A 23,904-nucleotide genomic window follows, 5' to 3' on the forward strand; every position below is an offset into this window, starting at 1 on the left:
TCCCCCCCCTGATCCAAAATGTCACACAAGAAAAATAAATCCTGATTCCATTCTTCATCCATTATTTCTGGGAATTTTTCCATATCTTTTGACCGCGGCTCAACCAATGTACATCAGTGTGGTATGGTAGATCCCCATACTCGGCATCATTTTCTTCTAGAAACGCCTGAAACATTCTGTGTTTCAAACCCCGAGCTCGAATATAGTTGACCAGAGCAAATACTACTTTAATCACATGATCAAACTGCAAAACCTTTGAACATAACACCTGCTGATGAATTAGGCAGTGAAATTTTGTCAGTGGTTTACCTGCATACTGTTCAATAAATGTTACAGCACCAACATTTTTTCTACACATAGATGGGGCACCATCAGTGCAAACTGCTACTAAATTCTTAAAATTTAAGGATAGTTTTTCGGTTACACACATCTTTACATTTTCTGCGATCTCCTTTCCTGTTGTTCTTCCTTTCATTGAACACAAACCAGCAAGGTCCTCTGTCACCTCAAAATTCTTATTAACGCTTCTTACGTATATTAAAAGCTGTGCAGTATCTTTCACATCAGTACTTTCATCCATGGCAAGCGAATAATAGACAAATTCACTAGCCGATTTTTGCAGGTTATCTTTAAGATCCTCGGCAATGTCAGCCACCCTGTGCTGAACAGTCATATGGGACAAACTGATATTTTCAAAATTATTTTTCTTATCAGGACACAATTCGGAAATGGCAATCATCAGACACTTTTTTTTATCAACTCTCCCTCAGTAAATGATTTGCCAGCACAAACCATTTCTTGTGATATTTTTAAGCTTACCTTTGTGGCAACTTCATTTGCAGATGTCACTTTTTTAAAGGCGTGTGGCTCACTGCTAAGGACTTTCAATAACTTTGCTGCTTTTATTTGCTTTTCACTTACATCCAACTTGCCAAGGTTAGGATGTTTCGATTCAAAATGACATCTCAGATTCTACTCTTTTGGCACAGCGATAGATTCCCGACAAACAATGCACACTATTTTGTCCTTAAACAACGTAAAAAAATATTTGTTTGTCCACTCAGGGTTAAATGCTCGATGTTCCGAATCTATTTTATGCTTTTTACTTAAGCTCATTGTGTCGAGATTCACAATATTAATTACAAAAAACTAATGATGAAAAACTCACAATAATGCAGGTTATGATAACAGTTATGTAATGTATTGCTCCAGCTACAACCAACCACTAAACTGCTAAAGCCAGTCAAGGCATGGCCAATTTTCTGTAATACGATTCGTTCTCGTTCGTAGACATCAAGTCGTTATCACGGAGATGTAACTTTGAATTTCCCTGCAGTGACACTAGCGCTAACAAAACCTCGAAGCGATTGTAATAATTTGTTATTAAATACAATAGTGGGAATAACTCCAAATGCAATTTATTGTTGAGTTGAAAGAAACATGATTGTGATATTAATCGCATGAACGTAAACATGCAGAATCTTAGTAAAAATTTAATTCAAATCATCTAATTTCATATTCCCCTGTATGATTAATTAATTTTGATTAGGCAGACAGGCCAAAATAAATAGCATTGTTGGTTGCATACGGCCCACGAGCCGTATGTTGTGTAGGCCTGATCTACACCAACGCTATTTACGGCTGACCACCACCACCAGTAGTATTTTCACAGACAATCACAAACATCCATGCCCACGGCGGGATTTGAACCCACAGCCTTTAGGCTGGAGATTGAATATGCTAACCACTCTGCCAACCAGGCTGACATGAGTGGTATGAAGGTCAGCAGTAACAAGACAAAAATATTGAAAATAGGCAGAAGCATTGAAAATACCAACTGCATTGTGAGTGGAGAACCTATAGAACAATTGAAACATTTCAGCTACTTAGGCACAATTTTTAGTGAAGATGGTAAATTAAATATGGAAGTAGACAGCAGAATCAACAAAGCTGATATGGTAGGAAGTCAACTGAATAAATTTATATGGAATAAGAGAGAAATTAGCTAAAACACTAAATTAGCTGTATACAAGACAGTGTTCAAACCAATTTTAACTCATGGATCTGAGAGCTGGGTCAGAAGTAAAACACATGACCAAAGACTAGAGACCGCAGATATGAGAGTCTTGAGAAAGATTAGGGGCATGAATAGATGGCATCAATGGCAATATCATATTAAAAATGAGAATATTAGCAAAGAACTTGACATTGTCAGCATCCAGGAATGCATTAGCAGAGCTAATCTCAGGTCACTTAAACTGAATGAGATTTGTTATTTGATTTTGTTATTCTTTGTCTTGTGAATACATATTTCTAATAATTGTTACCATGTCACAAGCACCATTAAAAACTTTCCATATGTATTCAATAGAAGATATGATAAGAAAATTAATATTGGTTTGTAGAATAATGATAACTATTGGCAGATATGTGGAAGTATTTAATGAACAGTTATCAGAGTATTTGATAATCAAAGTGTACCAAAGGGAGCAGCAGGACAGGATCCAAATTACAAGCCAGTATGGATTTGTTAAAGGGGAAGGCTATGTTTCTGCATGTTACATATTACAGCAGGATGACAAATGCATTAGACAAAGTGAAATAGTCTATTTAAGTTGCACAAAAGTGTTTAACATATTGCTATGATAAGCTGGTATTTAAATTGAACACATAGAGTTTAATAATAGATTAGTCAACTGGATATAAAAACAACTCTGATAGATCTTGAAAGTTTATTTTTCACTTGGTTAGACTATAATAAATTTAGTTTAATCCTGTATCCAAGTGTGAGCAAACAAAGTTTGCGCCTGAAAATATCTTCAGGACTGGGGTTAGGTAGTACAACACCGGGCAACTCACAGCAAAGGTGGACCAAGCTAACATCACTCCTATCTCAGTATCTCCCATAATGCAAAACACATCTCCTTGCAGATATGTATAATGTTATGCATTAAAGGAAGGGCCACTACCCAGACTAGTTTCGATCTTTATTGAGGTCTCTTCAGTGGGAGCCAGGCCAGAGGTGGAGATACCAGGCAGAAGCAATGGCAGGTCATCTTTACCTATAGGAGTTGCCAAACAGTGTACCACCTTTTTATTAAATAAGTCTGGATTTAGAGAAAGATGTTGAAAGGTTATTTTTCACTTGGTTAGACTATAATAAATTTAGTTTAATCCTTTATCCAAGTGTGAGCAAACAAAGTTTGCGCCTGAAAATAGCTTCAGGACTGGGGTAAGGTAGTACAACCTTACTATGTTAATATGTATAATGTTAATGCATAACATTATATATATCTGCAAGGAGATGTGTTTTGCATTATGGGAGATACTCAGATAGGAGTGATGTAAGCTTGGTCCACCTTTGCTGCGAGTTGTCTGGTGTTGTACTACCTTACCCCAATCCTGAAGATATTTTCAGGTGCAAACTTTGTTTGCTCACACTTGGATAAAGGATTAAACTAAATTTATTAAACTCTGATAGATTTCAGCAAGTTGTGTATAAGGAAGTAGTTTCTTCAAGGAAGAAAGTCACTAGTGGTGTGCACAAGGATCTGTTTTAAGATCATTATTGTTTTTATTATTATTTTTTTATTTTTATTTTTTTAATATAAATCCACTTACTAAAGATTGTGAAGCTGTAGTACATTAACCTGATATGGATACTTGTGTTAATTATTACTGATGTTTCTGTTAATGGTAGAAGCAGATATCTAGATAATAATTATCTTTTTATTAAGTTATTATTAGCTAAGATTTTGCCTTGATTATCAAGGCATTTTCATAGATGCAAGGATATGAGATTGTACATGCACACTCAGGCACAATATTAGGAAACTAAATGCATACTACATTGACTCTGCGTGACTCCAGCATGACAGTTGAGTCTCGTGATGACAGTTAACAGCAACTGTCATCACGAGACTCAACAGAATGATCATGATCCCTCTCATCATGCCTATAGAGGGTGCTGGTTAGAACGAGATTTATGTCATTTTGAATTTAGTTTGTGTTTACCTTCCTGCTGTTGTATCTGCTTGCATGTGTATATGTTGTAAAATCTCTTGTGGTGAAACATAGAAATATTTTTCACCTATATCGATTTTACATGGGCCATAAAATACTTATAATTAGAAGTGTATATAGCATACTTTAATGTGATAAATTTTGTAATATAATTTAAGAATAACTGAATGTAGAGCCACAAGCATTTGTAACAAAAAGGATCAGACAGGATTATACTAGTAAACTGAAGGTCAACAGTCTCAAAGTGTCAATGAAATATAAAAGTTTTGCCGCGAAAACCTAATGTAAGTGTGGGTGTTGTCAGTTCGCTTCCAGAAAATCTGGAAAGTTTTAGAAGGTAAGCCAAGGGGACGTCCAATGATATAAAAGGCAGAGATTGGGGGGCAAAACTCTCTCTTTTTTTTTTTTTGGTTCCTATGGTAAGCTTTTCAGGGAGAAGGAGAGCCGGAGTCCCACGAGCAGTCATCTGGGAGATCACTGGTAGGAGGGGCCATATTTTCAAGGTATCCTTCCGGGGTATTCTTCAATGAATGTATCTATCCATGTGCATGCTGATTTGTCGCAACCGGAGCAGTTCCTAACATCGTCGAAGAAATACATTACTTGTCGAAGGAAGGAAATTGCAACACGACTACCATCAGATAGTGCCCAATCACAGCCTTCACTCAAGATTGAGAAAGGAACCAGTGGAATTCACCCTTAACCCTTTAGGATCTAGGACTGTACATGATATTGTGAGCTTGTAAGTAAATTTCTTTATGTTAATAGCCTAGATTGTGTGACAGAAAATAGATGTTGATTCTGTTTAGCTAATTGCATAATGTGTTGAAGAGGTCAGAAAGCCTAATGTTAGTTTGAATGTTCTTAAAAGATTACTGTAAACTTGAATAGTGCTTGTGTTACATAATGCTTAAAACGTGTATAATATAATTGTGCCTTATATTAATAGGATAGAGAGCAGGGATATATTTGTTAAAAATCCATCCACGTGTCTACTAAGTTGAGTGTAAAAAGTTTCTTTGTTTAGTACCTTAAGTGAATTGTCTTACTGAATATGTGGAGAGTCAGGCACGTGATATGTCTCATTATCTTTGTATATTAATTGTCTTAGTTAGAATAAACATGTTTGGTTTTGTTAATAGCTTGCCTGATCTTTGTTAGCCAATGCACTGTCTCATAAAAACTAATCGAACCTGTGTGACCAGTAACCACCACAACTGAGTAATTCGGAATTTCTTGAGACAAAGATTGAATTAAGCGTTATTTTATACATGCTTAGCTGTATGTAAAAGAAATAAAAATTCTTTTACACAATCCTCAATGGCACAGTTGTTAACAAAAATAAATTTTTGAGGATTAATATGCATGAATTATAGCAACCTAGATGAGGAATTTGCTCCAAACAAAGGTTTTTCCACAGTTTACGTTACTAGCATGTGTAAGAGTATACTTTACGACATTGAAAAGGGGAGGAGCAAACTAAGTAGATTACAAACAGACTAAAATAGGATAATAGTATTATAAGTGAGTTTGAGATAAGAGCATAGAGGCATTTTTATATTAGCTCAAGCAGACATGAGAATAACGAAGCAAAAGGGGAAATACATAGAAGTAAAAAAGTAACGTTATAAACATAAATTAACAATATTAAATAAATCTAAAACAATAAAACCATTACAATATCATATTAGTGTTTGAAAATGCCTTGGTAAACGAGTTGAAATAATGCTAATAATAACTTAATAAAAAAAAAAAGATAATTATTATATTTAGTTATCTGTTTCTTCTTTTAAAACACGACTTCCATTAGTACCATGGCTTACATAATCTGGAAACTTTGTCTAGAAAAAAACATGAATTTTTTTGTTTGCAAGTCACTTTAGGCTTACACTCAACAAATTATAGTCTTATGCTGGGTACTCAAAAATAACTGGAATCTGAACTTGGCATACACACATTTTCTAGTTATGGATGATGCCGCTAGGCATTGTGAGTGTGCAGTTTTCCATGCCAGTCTGGCAAGTGAATTCATTGTTCTAGCTGCTTTTTTTTTGTTAGTGCTTACAAGCAAGTTTGGCGATTTTGTAGGCTGACTACAAGTAGCAGAGCTTGTGCATGAAATTTTGTTTTCTTTTGGTAAAACTGCAGCTGAAGCTATTGTTATGCTTTGGCAAGCCTTTAAGGACGAAGCTTTAGGTAAGACTCAGGTCTATGAGTGGTTTTTCCCATTTCAAAAATGGGGACATGGTCAGTTGAAGACCAACCATGATCTGGCTGACCTTTGACAAGCAGAAATGATGAAAGCATCAAAAAGGTTTGCCATGCAATCAATAAAGATCACTGAAAGACCGTTGAGCAAGTTTCTGAAGAGACGAATGTGCCCAATGAATTTTAACAGAAGATTTGCAAATGAAATGTGTCTGCTAAATTTGTTCTTCATTTGCTCACAGAGGACCTCATCTCATCTCATTTTCCTTTTTTCCCTCTTTTACCTTGCGGTGTCGAGGGTTTATTAATCATTGGACCTCAAATCATTCACAGGGTAAGGTAGTCAGCCCTACGCCCTGGTGTATCCTATGTCCGTAGTGTTGAGTTCTCAAGGCCGGTTTGCCTACTTTGCAGGATGAAAAACTTCGGGATAAACTGGGGAAAAACCCTACTGTCCACGCCCAAGACTGGCTAACTTGGCTATGGCTGAGGAAAATCCTTCAGCTCCTCACATCTCCGACAGGAATCGAACCTAGACCACTCCTTCCCCAGGCATATGGTTGCAAAGCGCACAGCCACTAGGCTAACCGCGCGGAAACTCACAGAGAGTAATTGAAAGTTTATTTTTCCCTTGGTTAGACTATAATAAATTTAGTTTAATCCTTTATCACAGAGGATAAAAAAAAAAAATTGTGTAAATATTTGCTGCGATTTGAGGGAGCAAGTTCTTAATGACCAGAACTTTCAAAAGTTGTGACCAGGGATGAATCTTAGTGCTATGGTTATGATCCAGAAACAAAACAAGTATCAAGCCGATGGAAACATGCAAATTCATGCAAACACACCTGATCTCTCTCTCTCTCTTCATGTGACTTTTTTTACTCCCACGGATAAAGAAAATCATGAAAGGGCAGCAATTCGTTGATGTGAAGTGAAAGAAAAGTCGCTGGTGGCCACAAACAGTATTAGAGTTGAACTGTTTCTGGCAGTGGAAAAAACATTGGAATAAGTGCATTGACTCACATGGGGAGTACTTTGAAGGAGACTAGAATATGGTATCATAATTCTGGTTATTTTTGGGTAGTCCCCCTCGTATATGTTAATGATATGATAACTTATATGTGAATGAAAGAAGTTTAAATGTAGACAATTGTTTGCAGTTGATGCAAAGTTGGAGAGAACTATGAGGAGCAAACTCATGTGACTGTCTGGGAGCATCTGAATGAACTGTGTGTCTAGTTAGATAATTGGGGCTTGCAATTCAATGTTGTAAGCTTTTGAAATTTGTCAGGTACAGATTGTACCTGAAGAAAAGTGAAGAAAAGCTATGTATTTAGTGGAGATGATAGGTAGCCAGGGAAAATGACAGATTAGCAACTGAAACACATTTGATTTTGGCTGTAATGAACAGGGCATTGGCATGTTAAAGTAGAGGTTTACAAGTTCTGGTATACAAGGCTTTGATTGGGCAACATACGGACTACTGCACACAGATTTCTTCACCTAATTTTTGTGTAGATAAAAGAGATTTTGAAAAGGGTTCAGAGAAGAGTGACTAAGGTAGTATCAAATGTCAGGAATATCAAATATGAGAACATATATAGGAAATGGCATGTGCAAGAGGGCTTATATAATTGAGACAGACTGATTATTTCTGTGAGAATAATCCTTGGTAATACTTGAGATAGAGGTTGGGTCTAGTGACAAGTTTTGAGAGCAAATGAAGGGATACTGTTGGGCCTAAAAGGCATTTTTGTATTTAAATTACCCAAAACTTATCTGATCCCTTGCTAATTTAAAAAAGAATGTGAAGGAGGGTTTGGGGTCATCACTGTACAGTTATGAGGAAGAAAAATATGTTTCAGGAGATCTGCTTGGTCTTCTGACAGTTTGTTGGAAAACCATCTAGATGTAAAAAGGTGTAGCATCTAGAATAGAAGTACCAATGAACTTAGGCAAGGACCTAAAAAAAAGCCATCGAACCTGAAGCAATCCGAGCATCATGGAAAAAAATGTGGCCTTCTAGAATTTACCAAGATAACTACAGTGATACATAAAAAGAGGAAATTCGAAACCTGCATAATTTGGTTAAAAATATAAATGCAGATGTTGAAATTTACCAACAGATGTTATGGAATGGATTACAGGTAGAACCGAATTCGAAATCAAATCAGATGCTGAAATTATAAATATGACGCTACAGAATGAATTATCATGATTATTATGGTTTAGTCATAAGTCAAGTTCTGCACTTTTCAGAGTTTTCAGTCGGGATTTTTTTACTATATTTTTACCAACAATTTGGTTAAAAATATAAATGCAGATGTTGAAATTTACCAACAGATGTTATGGAATGGATTACAGGTAGAACCGAATTCGAAATCAAATCAGATGCTGAAATTATAAATATGACGCTACAGAATGAATTATTATGGTTATTATGGTTTAGTCATAAGTCAAGTTCTGCACTTTTCAGAGTTTTCAGTCGGGATTTTTTTACTATATTTTCAAAGGGATTATGCAAAGCAAAGAAGCAGCTTAGGTTATGTTGTATCAGTTGTGATATTTTTTGTTTTTATTGCTTTTATTTTAGGCACGCTTATTTCTGAAAATGAAGGCATAATATAAGGTGAAAGTTAATCTGGAAAGAGATGAAAATGCTCATGTGCAAGAATAACAATTTCTTTTTTGCCAGGGCAGGTGTAAAACTTGGGAAAACTGAAAGCAGTAGTAATAGAAATAAAGATTTATTTAATTAATACAGTAGTATCTTGCTAATCCAAACCTCTTTAGTCCGAACCCTTCAGTAATCTGAACTCTGGTTTGAAAGAAAAAAAAGTTTTATTTATTACTTGTTATTTTGTGTACTGTTATTTTAACTATTATTATTTATTTTATTATTATTACAGTACAGTATTTTTTTTTTCATACTGTCCATTGTACGCTTATACTGTAGGTCTATTTTGGTTTATCGTGTGTTCACATTTGCTTTTTTTATACCGTACAGTACATACTCTATTGTTGGCATGAATCACTGCTGCTGTAATGAACTGATTAGTCACCACTATTGCACAATGTTTGTGTATCTTTACATTCCTTCAGATGAATTGATTAGTAAGGACAGAAATTTTATGGCTTTGTTTTTGCCTCCAAACTGTACTCCATTGTTGCAACCAATGGATCAGAACATAATACATCCATTAAATTAAAATATCGTAAAGACCTGCTTTTAAATGTAATTTCCCAAAATTATGACATTACCACATCAATAAAAAATATAAGTTTGAAGGATGTGGCATTCTCAGTTGCTGCTGCTTGGGAAGCCATCGAACCTGAAGCAATCCGAGCATCATGGAAAAAAATGTGGCCTTCTAGAATTTACCAAGATAACTACAGTGATACATAAAAAGAGGAAATTCGAAACCTGCATAATTTGGTTAAAAATATAAATGCAGATGTTGAAATTTACCAACAGATGTTATGGAATGGATTACAGGTAGAACCGAATTCGAAATCAAATCAGATGCTGAAATTATAAATATGACGCTACAGAATGAATTAGAAGACGATGATGATGAAGATGATAAAGAACTCAACTCGAAGGGAAAAAAAAGTAAAACATGAAGAAGCAGTTGACAGTTTTAATATGTGTATAGAAGGGCTAAGCAAAATGATACACCATTCCACAAAATTTTATTGCTAATGCAGCTCCTCTGAGAAGAAGCATTCAAAAAAAGTTTAGCTTCCAAGAAGCAAAAGAAAATCAGTGACTTTTTTACAAAGAAATAAAAAAAACTTTTTTTGTGTTATTTTGTGAAACTTTTTTGTTGTGTACAAGAAAGTGATATTTTTTGTGCAAATTAAGTTATGTACTGAATGCAGTTTTATTAAATCAGAATCCTCAACGATACAGGTACATGCAAAATAATTTTTTTACTAAAATAAACTTGTGTACTGTATTATTTTTTAAGTTTTACATTACAGTACAGTAGCTTTTTTCTATCAGTTGCTTAATTTATTTACAAAATTAAATTGATGTACAATTTAGAATCTGATTATTTTTGTCTTAAACGCTAGTTATTGTTGCCTCTTGGGAGAAAATTCACTAATCCGAACGAGCACAATTTTTATTAGTTTGGATTAGTGAGATACCACTATATATGGACACTTTTGCACAGAGTCCATGAAATACAATACACAATGAATACCAAAGATTTATTTTCATAAGTTCTCAATCTTTTGTAAAACTTTCAGGCCAGTGCTATTTGTTTATTGGGCACTGCTCAGTTATTGTAGAGATTGGTCTCAAATCCCATTAGTCTCTTGAATCCTTAGCCATGGTGGAACTTGAAGTACGACAGTTGGTCTGCTTTCTCTGAAAAACTTGACAAATGCTTAGGATGGATAGCCCTTCCAGTGGTAATTATGACAGATTTGTGGGTGCAGTGATAAGTGCAGCTTAAAAAAAAAAAAGGAAAAAAAGACCATCATTAGGGGATACCATGAAGGGTATACTCCTGGGTAGAATGAGACAAGTGTTAGATCCCGAATGGAGAACTTGACAAGTAAATTCTTTATTTGGGATTTAACATGATAAATATTACTAATTAAGGAGATACTTGCACATCAGCTAATAATTATGAAAAAATTTTTTATGTTATGTGATAATGTGTAGTCCATATGTGCCATATATTGAAATTTATTCCTGTATAACTAAAATGAGAAGCTGAGAATTTTGTGTCAGAATAGTAAGAATTATGTAAGGGGAATTGTTAAGTTATTTGTAAATCCCATTAAGCTGTCTAGTACATTACAAAATTTCCAGAAAGATAATAAGTAGTAATCCGGAATAATCATGTATAAGCTGTACGAGTCGAGCGTAGCGATGGAGGCTGTACCTACGCGGAAAGTGACGTCAGAACGACTACCTGGAATAGGGTAACCTAACAGATTAGGGAGAGTGTATGATCACCCAAGGGGCATGAACGATGGGGTTCATGGGTAAAAAACGCATCGAATAGAGGGTGAATAAAAGACGATGCATGCCATATTACAAGGCTTTTTCTTCTTCGGTGCCTAGATTCCAGTTTTAGGGTTTTGTCAGGGGATTCGTGAGAGAGAGTGGTGGGTCGACTACAGTGATGTCGGACGATGAGGGCTATTCTTGAGAACGCTTGAGGATTTCCAAACGAAGCTGATCGTGTTACGACGACCTATGCAGAATCGAGTCTTTGAATAAAGTCCTATCGAGGAGAATGGAGAAAATTTCCTGTGGAGTGGTAGACAGCATGCCACAGTCCGGAAACGATTCAAAGGAAAGTGTAGTGCATCGCCAGGTGCAAAGACGGCCGATAACTATACAGTAAGGTAATACCAGATCTACATGAGATGGCGGCATGAAATCTGAAAGGATCCGGTAATGTAAAGAATTTCATTCTATGTTAAAAATTGCTTAGAAGAATAAGAAATTTATGTACACTGTAAACTAAGGACACTAATAGAGAACTTTTAAGTGAGAATTTGATTGAATTAGTTAAGACCACGTGGAACAAAGAAGAATTGTTGATAGGCAGTATTTTGATTGAGAATGGCTAGGCTTGACTAATGAAATTTAGAATTAAGATGGTTATTGATAGAGTATTAATGAAAGTGTTCAATGCATGTTCTGTGAATAACTTGTGAAAGCAATTATATCCTAGTAGTGTTATGCTTACACTTAATCTTATCCTTTCGTAATTGAAGGATTTTGCTTACTCAAATTCATTGTTGTGATTTAGTATGAACCTTAACTTAGAGTGAGTTTTGTTCTATTGAGCATTTGAATTTTCTTAATTGTAAATGTTTTATGTTTTTACAATAAACATGTTTTGAACCTTATACCTGAGTTTATGCCTGATTACGATTTCAAACCACCACTTATGAAATAGAACCTTTTGGCGAGAAGGAATTAGATATTATTGCTTAAGTGAGATTCAGGTCACGACTGCTAACTGAATCTGCACAGCGCTAGCATAAGATTAATAATTGTATGTATCCCCTTTTGAATTTGGACTTGTTTCCTTGTCTTCTGTTATAGGATATTGGCTGGTGCAGCATAAAATAAATGTTGCCAATATCCAAATAGAAAATAGTACTGAATCAGTATTTTAAAGGCACAACAGTAGATTAGAAAGCAGGCTATTTATAGGTAGAACAAGGTATAACAAAGAGAAAGTAACGACATAACACAAGTGATAACCTATACTAGGAAGTCTTAGAAGATGGAGACCGAGAAATCGCAGACGAATTAATGCATAGCCTTGATATCGCATGGAGGGAAAAATGGATGGAGAAGTCAAAAACCTGGATTTCAGGCACTCAAGTCGGAAAGCATGGTCCCTCTTACAGAAGAAGGAGGGAAATCCCCCCACACATTTTAATACATCTGTAACTCCAGATGCAGTGGCTTCACATGTAGTAAATCTGTCGAGAGCACCAAAAGACAGAGATCATACTATCCAGGTCAAGCACGAACTAGAACCCTTAAATCTATGAGTGAGCCGATATATGAGTACTCCCATCCCTTTTCTATGGAAGACATCACTTCTACTTTGAAGGATGTAAAGGTGGAAAAAGCCCCAGGCTTTGACAGCATCCATCCATAATTCTTAGTGCACTGTGGAAAGTATGCTAAATGATGGCTGGCACGATTTTTCACTGACATCTTACAGACTGGAAACATCCCTCTATCATTGAAACTAAAATAATTGTTATCCTAAAGCCTGGGAAATCAAAACGACCTTCCACAAAATTAGAGTGCCTCCTACATAATAGGATTAGCCCAACACTACTCAAAAGGATTTCCCCCATGAGCAAGCTGGCTTACTACCTAAACAGAGCTGCTCAGATCAAGTCCTCTCTCTTACTTTATACATAGAGGTTGGCTTCTAGCAGCAGAAAAAACATCTGTGGTGTTCATTGACCTCACTGCTGCATATGACACAGTCTGGAGGCAAGGACTAATCTGTAATCTTTTTTGTGAAATTCCCTGCCAGATAACTACTCATCTTATAGAAAACATGCTTACCAACAGAACACTCCAAGTTATTATGGGAAATCATACCAGCAAGCAAAGGAAGCTAAACAATGGCTTTCCACAAGGCTCGGTGCTAGCTCTATTGTTCTCCTTATATGTGGGTAATATGCCCAACACACACACACACTTCAAAAAGTTCAGATATGCTGTTGACTTGACTAGGCTATAACGGCTAGACATAAATCCGACAAAATGATGGAAGAAATCCTAACTACCGATTGAACTCCTTTGGAAAATGTTTTCGCAAATAGAGACAGAAACCTCATGCTTTCATCTTAACAACAAATTGCTGACTAGACCTTTAGAAGTCTATTTTGAGGATAACCTTCTTCCATATAAGTATTATTCTAAATACCTTGGAGTCATTCTTGACAGGATGCTATCATACAAAACTCACCTGTCTAAAACAGCTGAAAAACTGAAAACAAGAAATAATATAATACAAAAACTCTGCAGCACCTCTTGGGATGCTACAGCTACAGCTAACACCTTTTCTGTGGTAGAGTAGACAAGGCCAAGGGCTGAGGACCTTAATCTTGTCTACTCTGCCATAGAATAGTGCTCTTCAGTTTGGATGAATGGTGCCCACGTGAAACTCATAGATGCACAACGGAATGACATGTCTGATCTAGGGTATGATTAAATCAACTCCTGTTTATTGGCTCCCAATTCTGAACCATATCATACCGCCAAACCCGCGCAGATCAAATGCACTTCTTCAGTAATACAAGATTATGTCCAATCAAGAGCTCCTATCCACTTGACCTCAAAGATCTTAATATCAACAGACTTCATTCTAGAAATCCTCCACTAAGAACTGCAGAGGTGCTTCTGGCAAACAACTTCTGCATAAATGATGCTTGATTAGCAAGGTGGTTTAAAGAATTACCAACAGAGTGCCACACTATGCCATGTATCACAGAGAAACCCACTGGTTTTGAATTAGCACGTAGAATTTGGTCATCTCTAAATAGAATCAGAACAGGATACAGTAGATGTCCCAATGCTTTTCACAAATGGGACAGTGCAGTTCCTCCAAACTGCAGTGTTCATCTTATACAAGATTGCCCCAAGAGCCTATAAAGGAAATTTTAGTGGCTTCCTGTTTGCAACCAAAGAATCAACTGATTTTATTTGTAATTTAGATGTTAACTTGTAATTTTTTTAATTAACAATTTAATTAACTTGTAATAAACAATGAATATCATAGTACATGTATTTCATTTAAGAGTTCAAGAGGAATTCTTTTAGCCTCCTCTCTCTCTTTTTTTTTTTACCCCAAAAATAAGTAATTTTGATGCTGCATTACTAACCATATTAATTCAATATATTCATTATCCAAGTTATGCTGAATGACATTCACTAACTCAGTTAGCTGGTCCTCTGGTGGACAGACTTGTAAGCACAGTGATAGTATTATGCTTTATTTATTGTGCTTTCAAGTCAGCAATAGAGTAATCCTTCAGTTTTTAAGAAATTTAAAGATTACTCTATGGCCTAGCATGGTTGTCTTAGTGAATAGCATTTCTGTTCGCTAGGTTGTGAGGTTAAATCCCTCTCTAGTGTGGATGTTTGTATATTTCTTTAGGTGATTTTTGTTACCCAGTATGCAACCATCACTCTGCTTGTTGTGGAGGCCTTAAGCCGCTTGAAAAATACTATGCTTGGATTTTAGAGCAGAGAATTAGATTATCTAGTCCTTTGGTCCATCCATGGTACTAAATGTATGACAGGCTTACACCTTTTCATTGTGTGGGATTTGCATAAAAAAATTCTGTAAGCTTATTATTCTTTATCTGTCCTCCAAATTTTGTCTATTGGAATTTTTATTTTGTCAGGTAATATCCTTTTAAGTACTTTATTAGGCAAAGCAAATAAGGAAGGGGTGATATTTTTTTCTGGTTGTAACAGGTTTAGATGACATTATTTTTGGTAGTAATATCTGCTTTTCCTTGCAATAGTTTGATGGTACATTTTCCAGCTTAAGCATTTTATTAACAGGCTAAAGAGAATGTTTGATTATTTGGCTATTATCAGCAATCATGTTATTTGCCATTTCATCCAATACAAGAAACATTTTAATTTTTATATATTTTTATTGCTGTATATATCTCATCTCTTCTTCCTTTTTACCCTCTTTTACCTTGCGGTGTTGAGGGTTTGCTAATCATCGGACCTCAAACCGTTCACAGGATAAGGTGGTCAGCCCTACGCCCCAGTGTATCCTATGTCCTGTAGTGTTGAGTTCTCAAGGCTGGTTAGCCTGCTTTGCGGGATGAAAAATCCCAGGATAAACAGGGGGGGAACCTACTGTCCATGCCCAAGACTGACTAACTTGGCTTTGGCTGAGGAAGATCCTTCAGCTCCTCACATCACCGATGGGAATTGAACCTAGGACACTCCTTCCCCAGGCATATGGTTGCGAAGCGCACAACCACTAGGCTAACCAAGCAGACTCTATTGTTGTATATTTACAATTATATTATGGGAATTATTAATAGACAATTCATCTGCATTTTGGGAATTGGTATCTCATCATCATCATCATCATCATCAAATTCCTGCCATGTACCCTCAAGGGGTGTACAGGATATGACAGTACTACATGAAAAAATTACATCATTATTAACTTCCTATCTACAATTTTCCTCCAAATCAGTCTGTTACTTGTTAAGACTCCAACATTATCAGATCTTATATTTCTATCGTCTAAGGCACTTTGTACCCTATCAATCCACCTATATCTTGGTCTTCCTCTGGGTCGTTTTCCTGCCAACCTGGCAGAGAACACTTGTTTTGCTAATCTTTACTCTCCCATTCTATTTAAGTGACCATACCACCTGAGATTAGCTCTGCTAATGCATTCCTGGATGCTGACAATGTCAAGTTCTTTCCTAATATCCTCATTTTTAATATGATATTGCCATTGATGCCATCTGTTCATGCCTCTAATCTTTCTCAGGACTCTCATATCTGCGGTCTCTAGTCTTTGGTCAAGTGTTTTACTTCTGACCCAGCTCTCAGATCCATAAGTTAAAACTGGTTTGAACACTGTCTTGTATACAGCTAATTTAGTGTTCCAACTTGGTTGGTCGATTGGTAGAGCCTCTGCTACTAATGGCTCAGTTAAGTATGTTTGAGCGCGGTTAGTAGTTGGAAGGGGACCAATCGTTCGATGCTGTCGGCACACTCTCCCTCGATGAGTCTTTGGACTCCCTGGAGGTGTCAAAATAATAATAATAATAATAATAACTATGAGATAAGAAAATGGAACTCGGTACATCTTTATGTTTTGAGTTGCAGATTTCTTACCCTCACTCTGGAGTTTTTAAACTTGCAACTCACTGACAACATTTCTGATCATAACATACAAGGTAGGGTTTAGGAACATGAGATGGCAGTAGTTGTCTGCTGTACTCTCATCCTGAATTCTTCAAAATCATTGATCGCCATCAGCTCAGCTATTAATGGTGACTAGGGTTGTATATTGTCTGCTTAGCATTATTCAAAGTTAGTTAGTGCTAAAAGAGTTCTGCCTATATTCTCTTTGGGGAACAAAAACTCACAGACTCATTTCATCCACTTTCTCACAATGTTTTGTTTCCACCTTTCTTTTTTACAGATATTTTGGGTACTCCCTTGCTGAACTGACTACTACTACTACCATTCATCTGCTATCCCTGTAAACATATAGGCATCTAATAATCAATATATGCTTACATTCCAGCTTCAAATAAACCAGAACAACTCTGGGTAAATCCTTTTAATGCAGAACATGACAAAAGTAATTGAGGCTATGATGTTATATCCCATGAGTATATGGGATCATGTATAATTATAATAACAAAAAATAAATCTTTTAACTTCTTTTCATCCTCTTCCCAAAAGGAAGTAGGTAAAACCCTTTTACCCCCCCCCCCCCTTTTTTTTTTTTTGAAATAAGTTCACTATTTCTTCATCCTTGCAGTGACTTACATGCTGTCTGCAGCATGCTGTGCGAAAACTCTTCCCCCCCCCCTTTAAATCTAGAACTTGTATATGTATCTATAGTGTTCTGTGGTCTGAGTTTCCAATTAGTATAGATCAAACACATCCCTTTTTTTTTCAGTGATTCAGCATCATGGAAGTTACAATGAGGATACACAGTTGTCTGGAGTATTTGCGAGTGTAAAGATAATTCATTAGAATGTTTTTAATAAATGTATTTTGCTTTTGGTTTGTTCACATTCTTGGTCTTGATAGTCCCAGATACACAACTAACGGACATAATTCACAAATTTCTCTTTGCTGACAAATGCAGTCATCACACAGTCTTTCTATAACCTGCTAAAATTATATTGAAATGCTATTGTCTGTATACATTATCCATATAGGTACTAAAATATGTAGTACCTGAATGGACCTATATTTCACCCAAAATTGCAGTGTGGTGACAAAATTTATTTAATTCCAGATAATACATTATGGTTCATCCAGTAAGAGCAGCACTATTAATAAGATTCTTAAAAACAGATGGACAGAGAGAGAGAGACAGAGAGGTGTGTGTGGTGGTGGGGAGAACGCATTACCTATTAAGTACTCACACATTTTTACAAGTATATCTAATAACTGTTTATATAAACAAATTATAAACAGTTGTCAGTTCTATATAAATAATTTATAAAATTATTTATGAACAGTTATTTATTAGTATATATGTGTGTGTGTGTTTGTATGCACACACACACACACACACACACACACACATATATAATATGTTAGATGACCGATTTACTCAGTTGACGTACATGTTTTTTAGGATTAAATGACTGGGAAACCGAGATGAGAGATAAAAAATAGATTTTAATGGCATGACTAATTTTGTCTTTTAACAGACTTCTTCAGGTGCAAGAAAAATTAGAAATAACCAACAAAACTGTAAAGGGATTAACTCTAAACAGCACAAAAAGTTAGCAAATACATTTCAATGTAATGCATTGACATTTGTGTATTTAAAAACATTCACTCTCTGACTACATTGTTGTTGGGCATGTGCATGCACTCAAAATCTCGTGTACACCAATATTGGATTGCAGCACAATGACAGTCTGATAAGTTGTAACTCAGATTGCTGTTGAGATGTATAGGATTGAGAATGATTTCTTTAGATTCTACTATCTTTCTTTCATGTTCGTCATAATGACGGAAAATATTATTAGACTTGTCCCATACTACTGGATGGGTGCGGTTCTCTTCATTAGAATCCGGGAAAAACAGAACATGGCTAGACAGAGCTCTGGCTCAAGTTCTCCCATAACTTATGTCTCTCTGATGCTTCTCAATACGTAGCTCAATGGATTTTCCTGTTTGGCCAAAGTATGGTTTCTCACAGTTGCACCAAATCTGGCAGACTCTGGGATATTTTAGGTTATGTCTAGCTTTAATTACCAAAAAAAAAAGAATGGTAATAGGACAGCAGAGTGGCACTTTGGGCCCCCACCTACAGAAAAAATGGTACAAACTTGGCAGAAACAAGAGCAACAATTAATAGAAGCAAATTCTAAAAAAACACAGTCTCTGCAGAAAACTGGCAAAAATGGCCAGAAATCGAAAATGAATTAAGAATTTGGATATTGGAGATCAAAGAAGATCGGGTTGCTGCAAATCTAAAAAAATGATTATTCAGTGAGCAAAAGTATTGGCAACAGAAAGAAATATTGATTTTACAAGGGTCGCCATCATGGTGCTTTAGATTTATGAAAATATCACAACAAATGCAAGACAAATTCAAAAATAAAATTATCGAGTTTCACAGATTCATCTTAAATGCTAGAAAACAAGACAATTTTGAACTGTCGCAGATAACTAATATGGATGAAGTGCCTCTAACTTTTGATGTGCCCTCGAACAAGACTGTTTACTCTAAAGGTAAAAAAAATATTATTGTTAAAACTTCTGGTCACCAAAAAACCCCACTTGTTTTGTCATGCTGTATGGGTGGAACAATGCCCAAAGAAAAACTTTCCAAAGGAATTTACATTCACATTCATCCAAAAGGATGGATAGATGAGGCAGGAATGAAGGTATGGATAAAGAAGGTGTGTGGTCTGGACATCCTGGCAGTTTACATCAGAAACCTGTTTTGCTAGTATGGGATCAGTTTAGATGCCATAAAACCAAAGCTATTAAGAATGAACTCTGCAAAATGAACACAAAAATATCTGTAATCCCAGGAGGATTTACCTCTGTGCTTCAACATTTAGATGTATCAATAAACAAACCATTTAAAGGATTTATAAGGGAAAAATGTGTCAATTGGATTCAGTTTTCAAATTTGAGGAATCATCTACAAGTAGGAGAAAGAAAGCCACAATTTTGCAAATGGGTAAAGAGTTCATGGAATGAAGTGAAACCCGAAATTATTATAAAATCTTTTCAAAAATGTGGTATTAGTAATTCTCTTGATGTTATGAAGAATGAATTATCTCAAAACAGCGATGATTTGGTTTCTGATGAAGAATCAAGTTCAGAAAATTTTGAGAGTGAAGATGAATAAAGATTTGAAAACATTAATGAAATTTATAAACATTATAATATATACATATAATATAAACAAAATATGCTAGATTTTTAATGATTTGAATGATTTTTTTAAGAATAATTTTTTTTTATCTCATAAACGGATAATATATGTATTAACATTTTTAAAAATAATATTTACATGAAAAATTTCTTATCACATTTGTTACTGCAAAGAATATTTTTTTTGCCAAAAATTCCACGTGAAAAATGTGATTCGTCCAATGCAACGGTGCATTGTATAAGGCAAAAAATATGGTAACTTATCATAGCAAACTGTCTGTTACTTTTGGGAGAAACTGTATAATTTTTCTAATCTACACTACTAGTCAGCTTTCTTTGACAGAAATTCATCTGTTAATTTTTGAAAAACTGTTTTTTTCCTCTTCATAACTCTTTCTTCCATCTTTTTGATTTCAAAAAACGTCATTTTCTTTATGATGTATTTCTCCGCTAAACTTCCAACTTTTAGAACATATTCTTATTTAATCAGCACCACCACTGTTCTATTTTTATCTCTCACTATATCAACTTCCTCTTCAGAAATACAAACTTTGCATGAAAAAATAACATGATGGCAAAATGAAAGTAAAATCATCGTTTGTTGTGTAAACAAGACTACAGTTCTTTATTAGTGTGAAAAAGTTGTTGGAAAGTTCAGTATTCTCTCAATTTTTTTAAGTTACATAATTAAAACTGAATTTGATGCGACACCTTTTTACAAGTTTGATACTAATAAATATCTTAATTCAATAACTTTCAACTATACAAAGATTTCTTTTATACAAAATATTGCTAAAGAAATTTCTAATCGCAAGAATAATGCATTATCATTATATTCAGGAAATGCTTACATATATAATAACTAAAATTTATCCTTTTTCTTTTTATTTATTTATTTACTTATTCAAAATCAGCCTTCATTAATAATTAAAAAATAAATTAAGATCATCTGATATCACTCAATAAGGATATCCTACAACTTAGTACTTCTGAAATTTTGCCTGACAAAATTCGAGGACTATCATGTTGTAGGATATCCTTATTCAACAGCTGGTTCTTGTTTAACCAGGCAGTGCCTCAGCTGGTATGAAATTCCTCATGTTGTACCATCATTTTGTATTTTGCTTTAAGCTAATAAGAATACAATTTAGTTGGTTAAAACTGAAATTGTCAACAACTCATATTTGATAGCCTCTAGCCTACCCTGGAGTCTATCAAATTCTTGTCATTGTGATATATCATAATTCCAAACTGGTAGGTTGATGTGGGTATTCATCATGATAAACATCTTGATTACATTAAATTCATGAGCTCAGGAGTTGAGAATATGCCATCTCCACCAAACATCGAATCTTTTGGTGGAAAATTAAGGTCCTTCACAAAAAAATTATTATATCATGGAATGCTTGTTCAAAGAAAGTTGTGAAACCTTTCTTCATCATCCAAAAATGGACTGAGGTTATCTATCCCTATTATGGGAAATAGTACTTCTCCACCTATTCTATAGGCCATATTTTATTATTATTATTTTTAAATTAATAGTTTATATCCTGTTTAAATTTGTACTGTCAGGAACTTGAATGTATTTTAGACCATGCCACTCTGCATTATGTACTTGTGGCTCACACATTTTCATTGTTTAATCTTATGGTTTCTTTTCTACTTGTTTAATTTGAAAGTCATACGAAAGATGTTTTTCATACTAGGGTGGAAATTCTGTGCTAAATAAAATATATTATGTCAGTATTAAATCAAAAGTGAATTGTTATTTCCCTGGTTATAGCTTAAGTTTCCATTCATTATATTATTAAGACCTATTGATGAGATGAACCACAAAAAGGTGGGGATTGGACATTACATCAGAATGATTCAGTTCTCCACTTTCTTTAAAAGGCTATGTGAGGTCACCTCTTAGTTATATCTAACTTTGACTCTTAAGTGACACCTAGCATATTTTAAAAGAGTTCAAATGTATTTTGATCTCATTGGATCACCAGGAACTTAATCTCTCATTTGTCTAACTCAACAGCAAAAGTCATATTTGCAGCGATTTGATAAAGAACCACATAATGAAAAAAATACATTTTGTGTAATTCTTCTAATGAAGTGATACACAAAATATTCATCATGATTCTGATTCTTTCTGTAGCATACTGAAGGAAAAGTGATAGTAACAGAAATGAGTCAGAAAGGGAGAATAAAATTTGGAAAAACTTCTATTGGGATTATATTGATCAAGTGTATATAATAAACAGCTAAGTTATACCAACTAGTTTCACCATCTAAGTCTGTTGGCATCTTCAGGGTACATAACTGATGTAAGGCACACTAAAAAGTAAAAAACTGTTACAAACTAAAATCAACTGATTCCAAAATATTAAACAAAGAACAGCGCACGTACAATACATTCATAGAGCGTGGATAATATGACTTGTTGTTATTTAGGAACATTCTATAGTTGGCACTATAATTCAGTTCTGGCGAGTTGAAGGATCTGATAAGGGTCTTCCAGATCACGGGCAAGATTAGTCCTTGGTTCCTGTTAAGGTTTTGTGTGCAGCGGGCAACTGTTGTGGCCTCCTTAAAAATTTGGGAACGGAAGTCCTCCTCCATGTAAGGAATTGTGCTTCTTTCCCACTCTATGGTATGGCTCGTTCTTGAGAAATGAAAAGCTAACCCCGATTTTTCTTCTCTGTTATTATTGATGTCGCCTATGTGTTCTTTTTGCCTAATTTCAAGGCTCCTTGAAGTTTGGCCGATGTAATTCAAGCTGCACGAGCATGGTATGTTATAAACTCCAGCATATTTGGAGAAAGGATGGCTATCTTTTGGAGATCTTAAGAATTGTCTAATCGTTTCTGTGGGTTTAAAGGCCACTCTTATTTTATGTGGTCTAAGGAGAGTCTAGCAATCTTATTGGAAACTGTCCCTAAGTATGGAATGACGATGGTAGAAATATAACGTACATCATCTTGTTGTCTTTGTCGGGGTTCAGAGAAAAGTATTTTGTGGACGAGTCTTCAAGGAAATCCATTCATGGTAAGGTTGGTGGATATCAGGGATAGTTCTTCCTGGAGGTCTTGTTGATCTGCTGTAAGGAGAGAGGCATGGTTCTTCAACATGTGTACAATACTAAGTTTCTGAGAAATGTGGTGTGAGGAAGTGAAATGTAAATAACGTCTTGTATTGGTAGGTTTGTGGTAAACTGAGAGGTTGATACCACCATTCGGAAGCTTCTTAATTAAAGTGTCCAGAAGTTAGCTTTTTTTTTTTTGCAACATTTTTGTGTATTTCTCCCCATATTTCTCTTTAAAGGAAATTGAGTTTAATGGAAATTGGAGAAATTTTCTGTTGTGGGGAGGAGAGTTCCTTCCTGAGTATAATTTTCTTCTTTGCTAAGTTTAAGAATTTTATTTTTTAGGGAGAATAAAATTGTTTGCAATGCCTTCTTGTAAATATCTCTTTGCACCAAGGATGGAACTAATTACTTATGAAGTCATGCAATATGTGGAGGAAGAAAGAAAGAAAAAGTTTTTTAAGAGGTCTGCTGAATGCGTGTTATTTGTTGTGAGAGCCCAGCAGTTGTAGTTTGACTGCTATTTTATATGTAGTTTTGTCTCTTAATCAAACATGCATTATACAAAAAAAAATTTGGCAGGGGAGAATTCAAGACACGAGAGTTCTTGCAGCACTAGTTGATTTACTCTGCACCTGTGTGAGAGAGAGATGTACCTGTTTTATTTTTGTCACACATTTTTATGTTGTGCAGAGTTATGTTGAATAGATTAGTAAGTACTTTAAGTTCTACTTCACGGATAAATTGTAGTTGGGGTTTTTTTTTTTTTTAAATTATTGTTGATTTTAAAATTAAAAGCAGTTTTATTTTATAGCAATACCTGAGCCTGAGTCCATTACTGATATTTATGCCTCTCCTCTTGTATATCGAAGTAAGTTAGAATTTTTTTTTTAATTTCATTTGGAAAGTTTTTTAAAAAATTGATCTCTGTTAATGATTGTTAATATTAATTAACATTTGA

The 23,904-nt window shown here is 35.1% G+C and overlaps 1 protein-coding gene across 2 annotated transcripts in view; it reads left to right on the plus strand.

Moving 5' to 3' along the window:
* Ada2a (Transcriptional adapter 2A) overlaps positions 1-23,904 on the plus strand; it is a 184,524-nt gene that overhangs the window by 80,400 nt on the left and 80,220 nt on the right. For both annotated transcript variants that reach the window (XM_090401481.1, XM_090401480.1), the window contains exon 5: positions 23,758-23,814. In XM_090401481.1, the coding sequence (XP_090257607.1) occupies positions 23,758-23,814 (57 nt within the window). The remainder of the gene's footprint in view (positions 1-23,757; positions 23,815-23,904) is intronic.

The sequence above is a fragment of the Typopeltis vanoorti genome, chromosome 12, assembly GCF_054136105.1.
Source record: "Typopeltis vanoorti isolate ZY-2024b chromosome 12, IOZ_Tvanoo_1.0, whole genome shotgun sequence".
Taxonomy (NCBI): domain Eukaryota; kingdom Metazoa; phylum Arthropoda; class Arachnida; order Uropygi; family Thelyphonidae; genus Typopeltis; species Typopeltis vanoorti.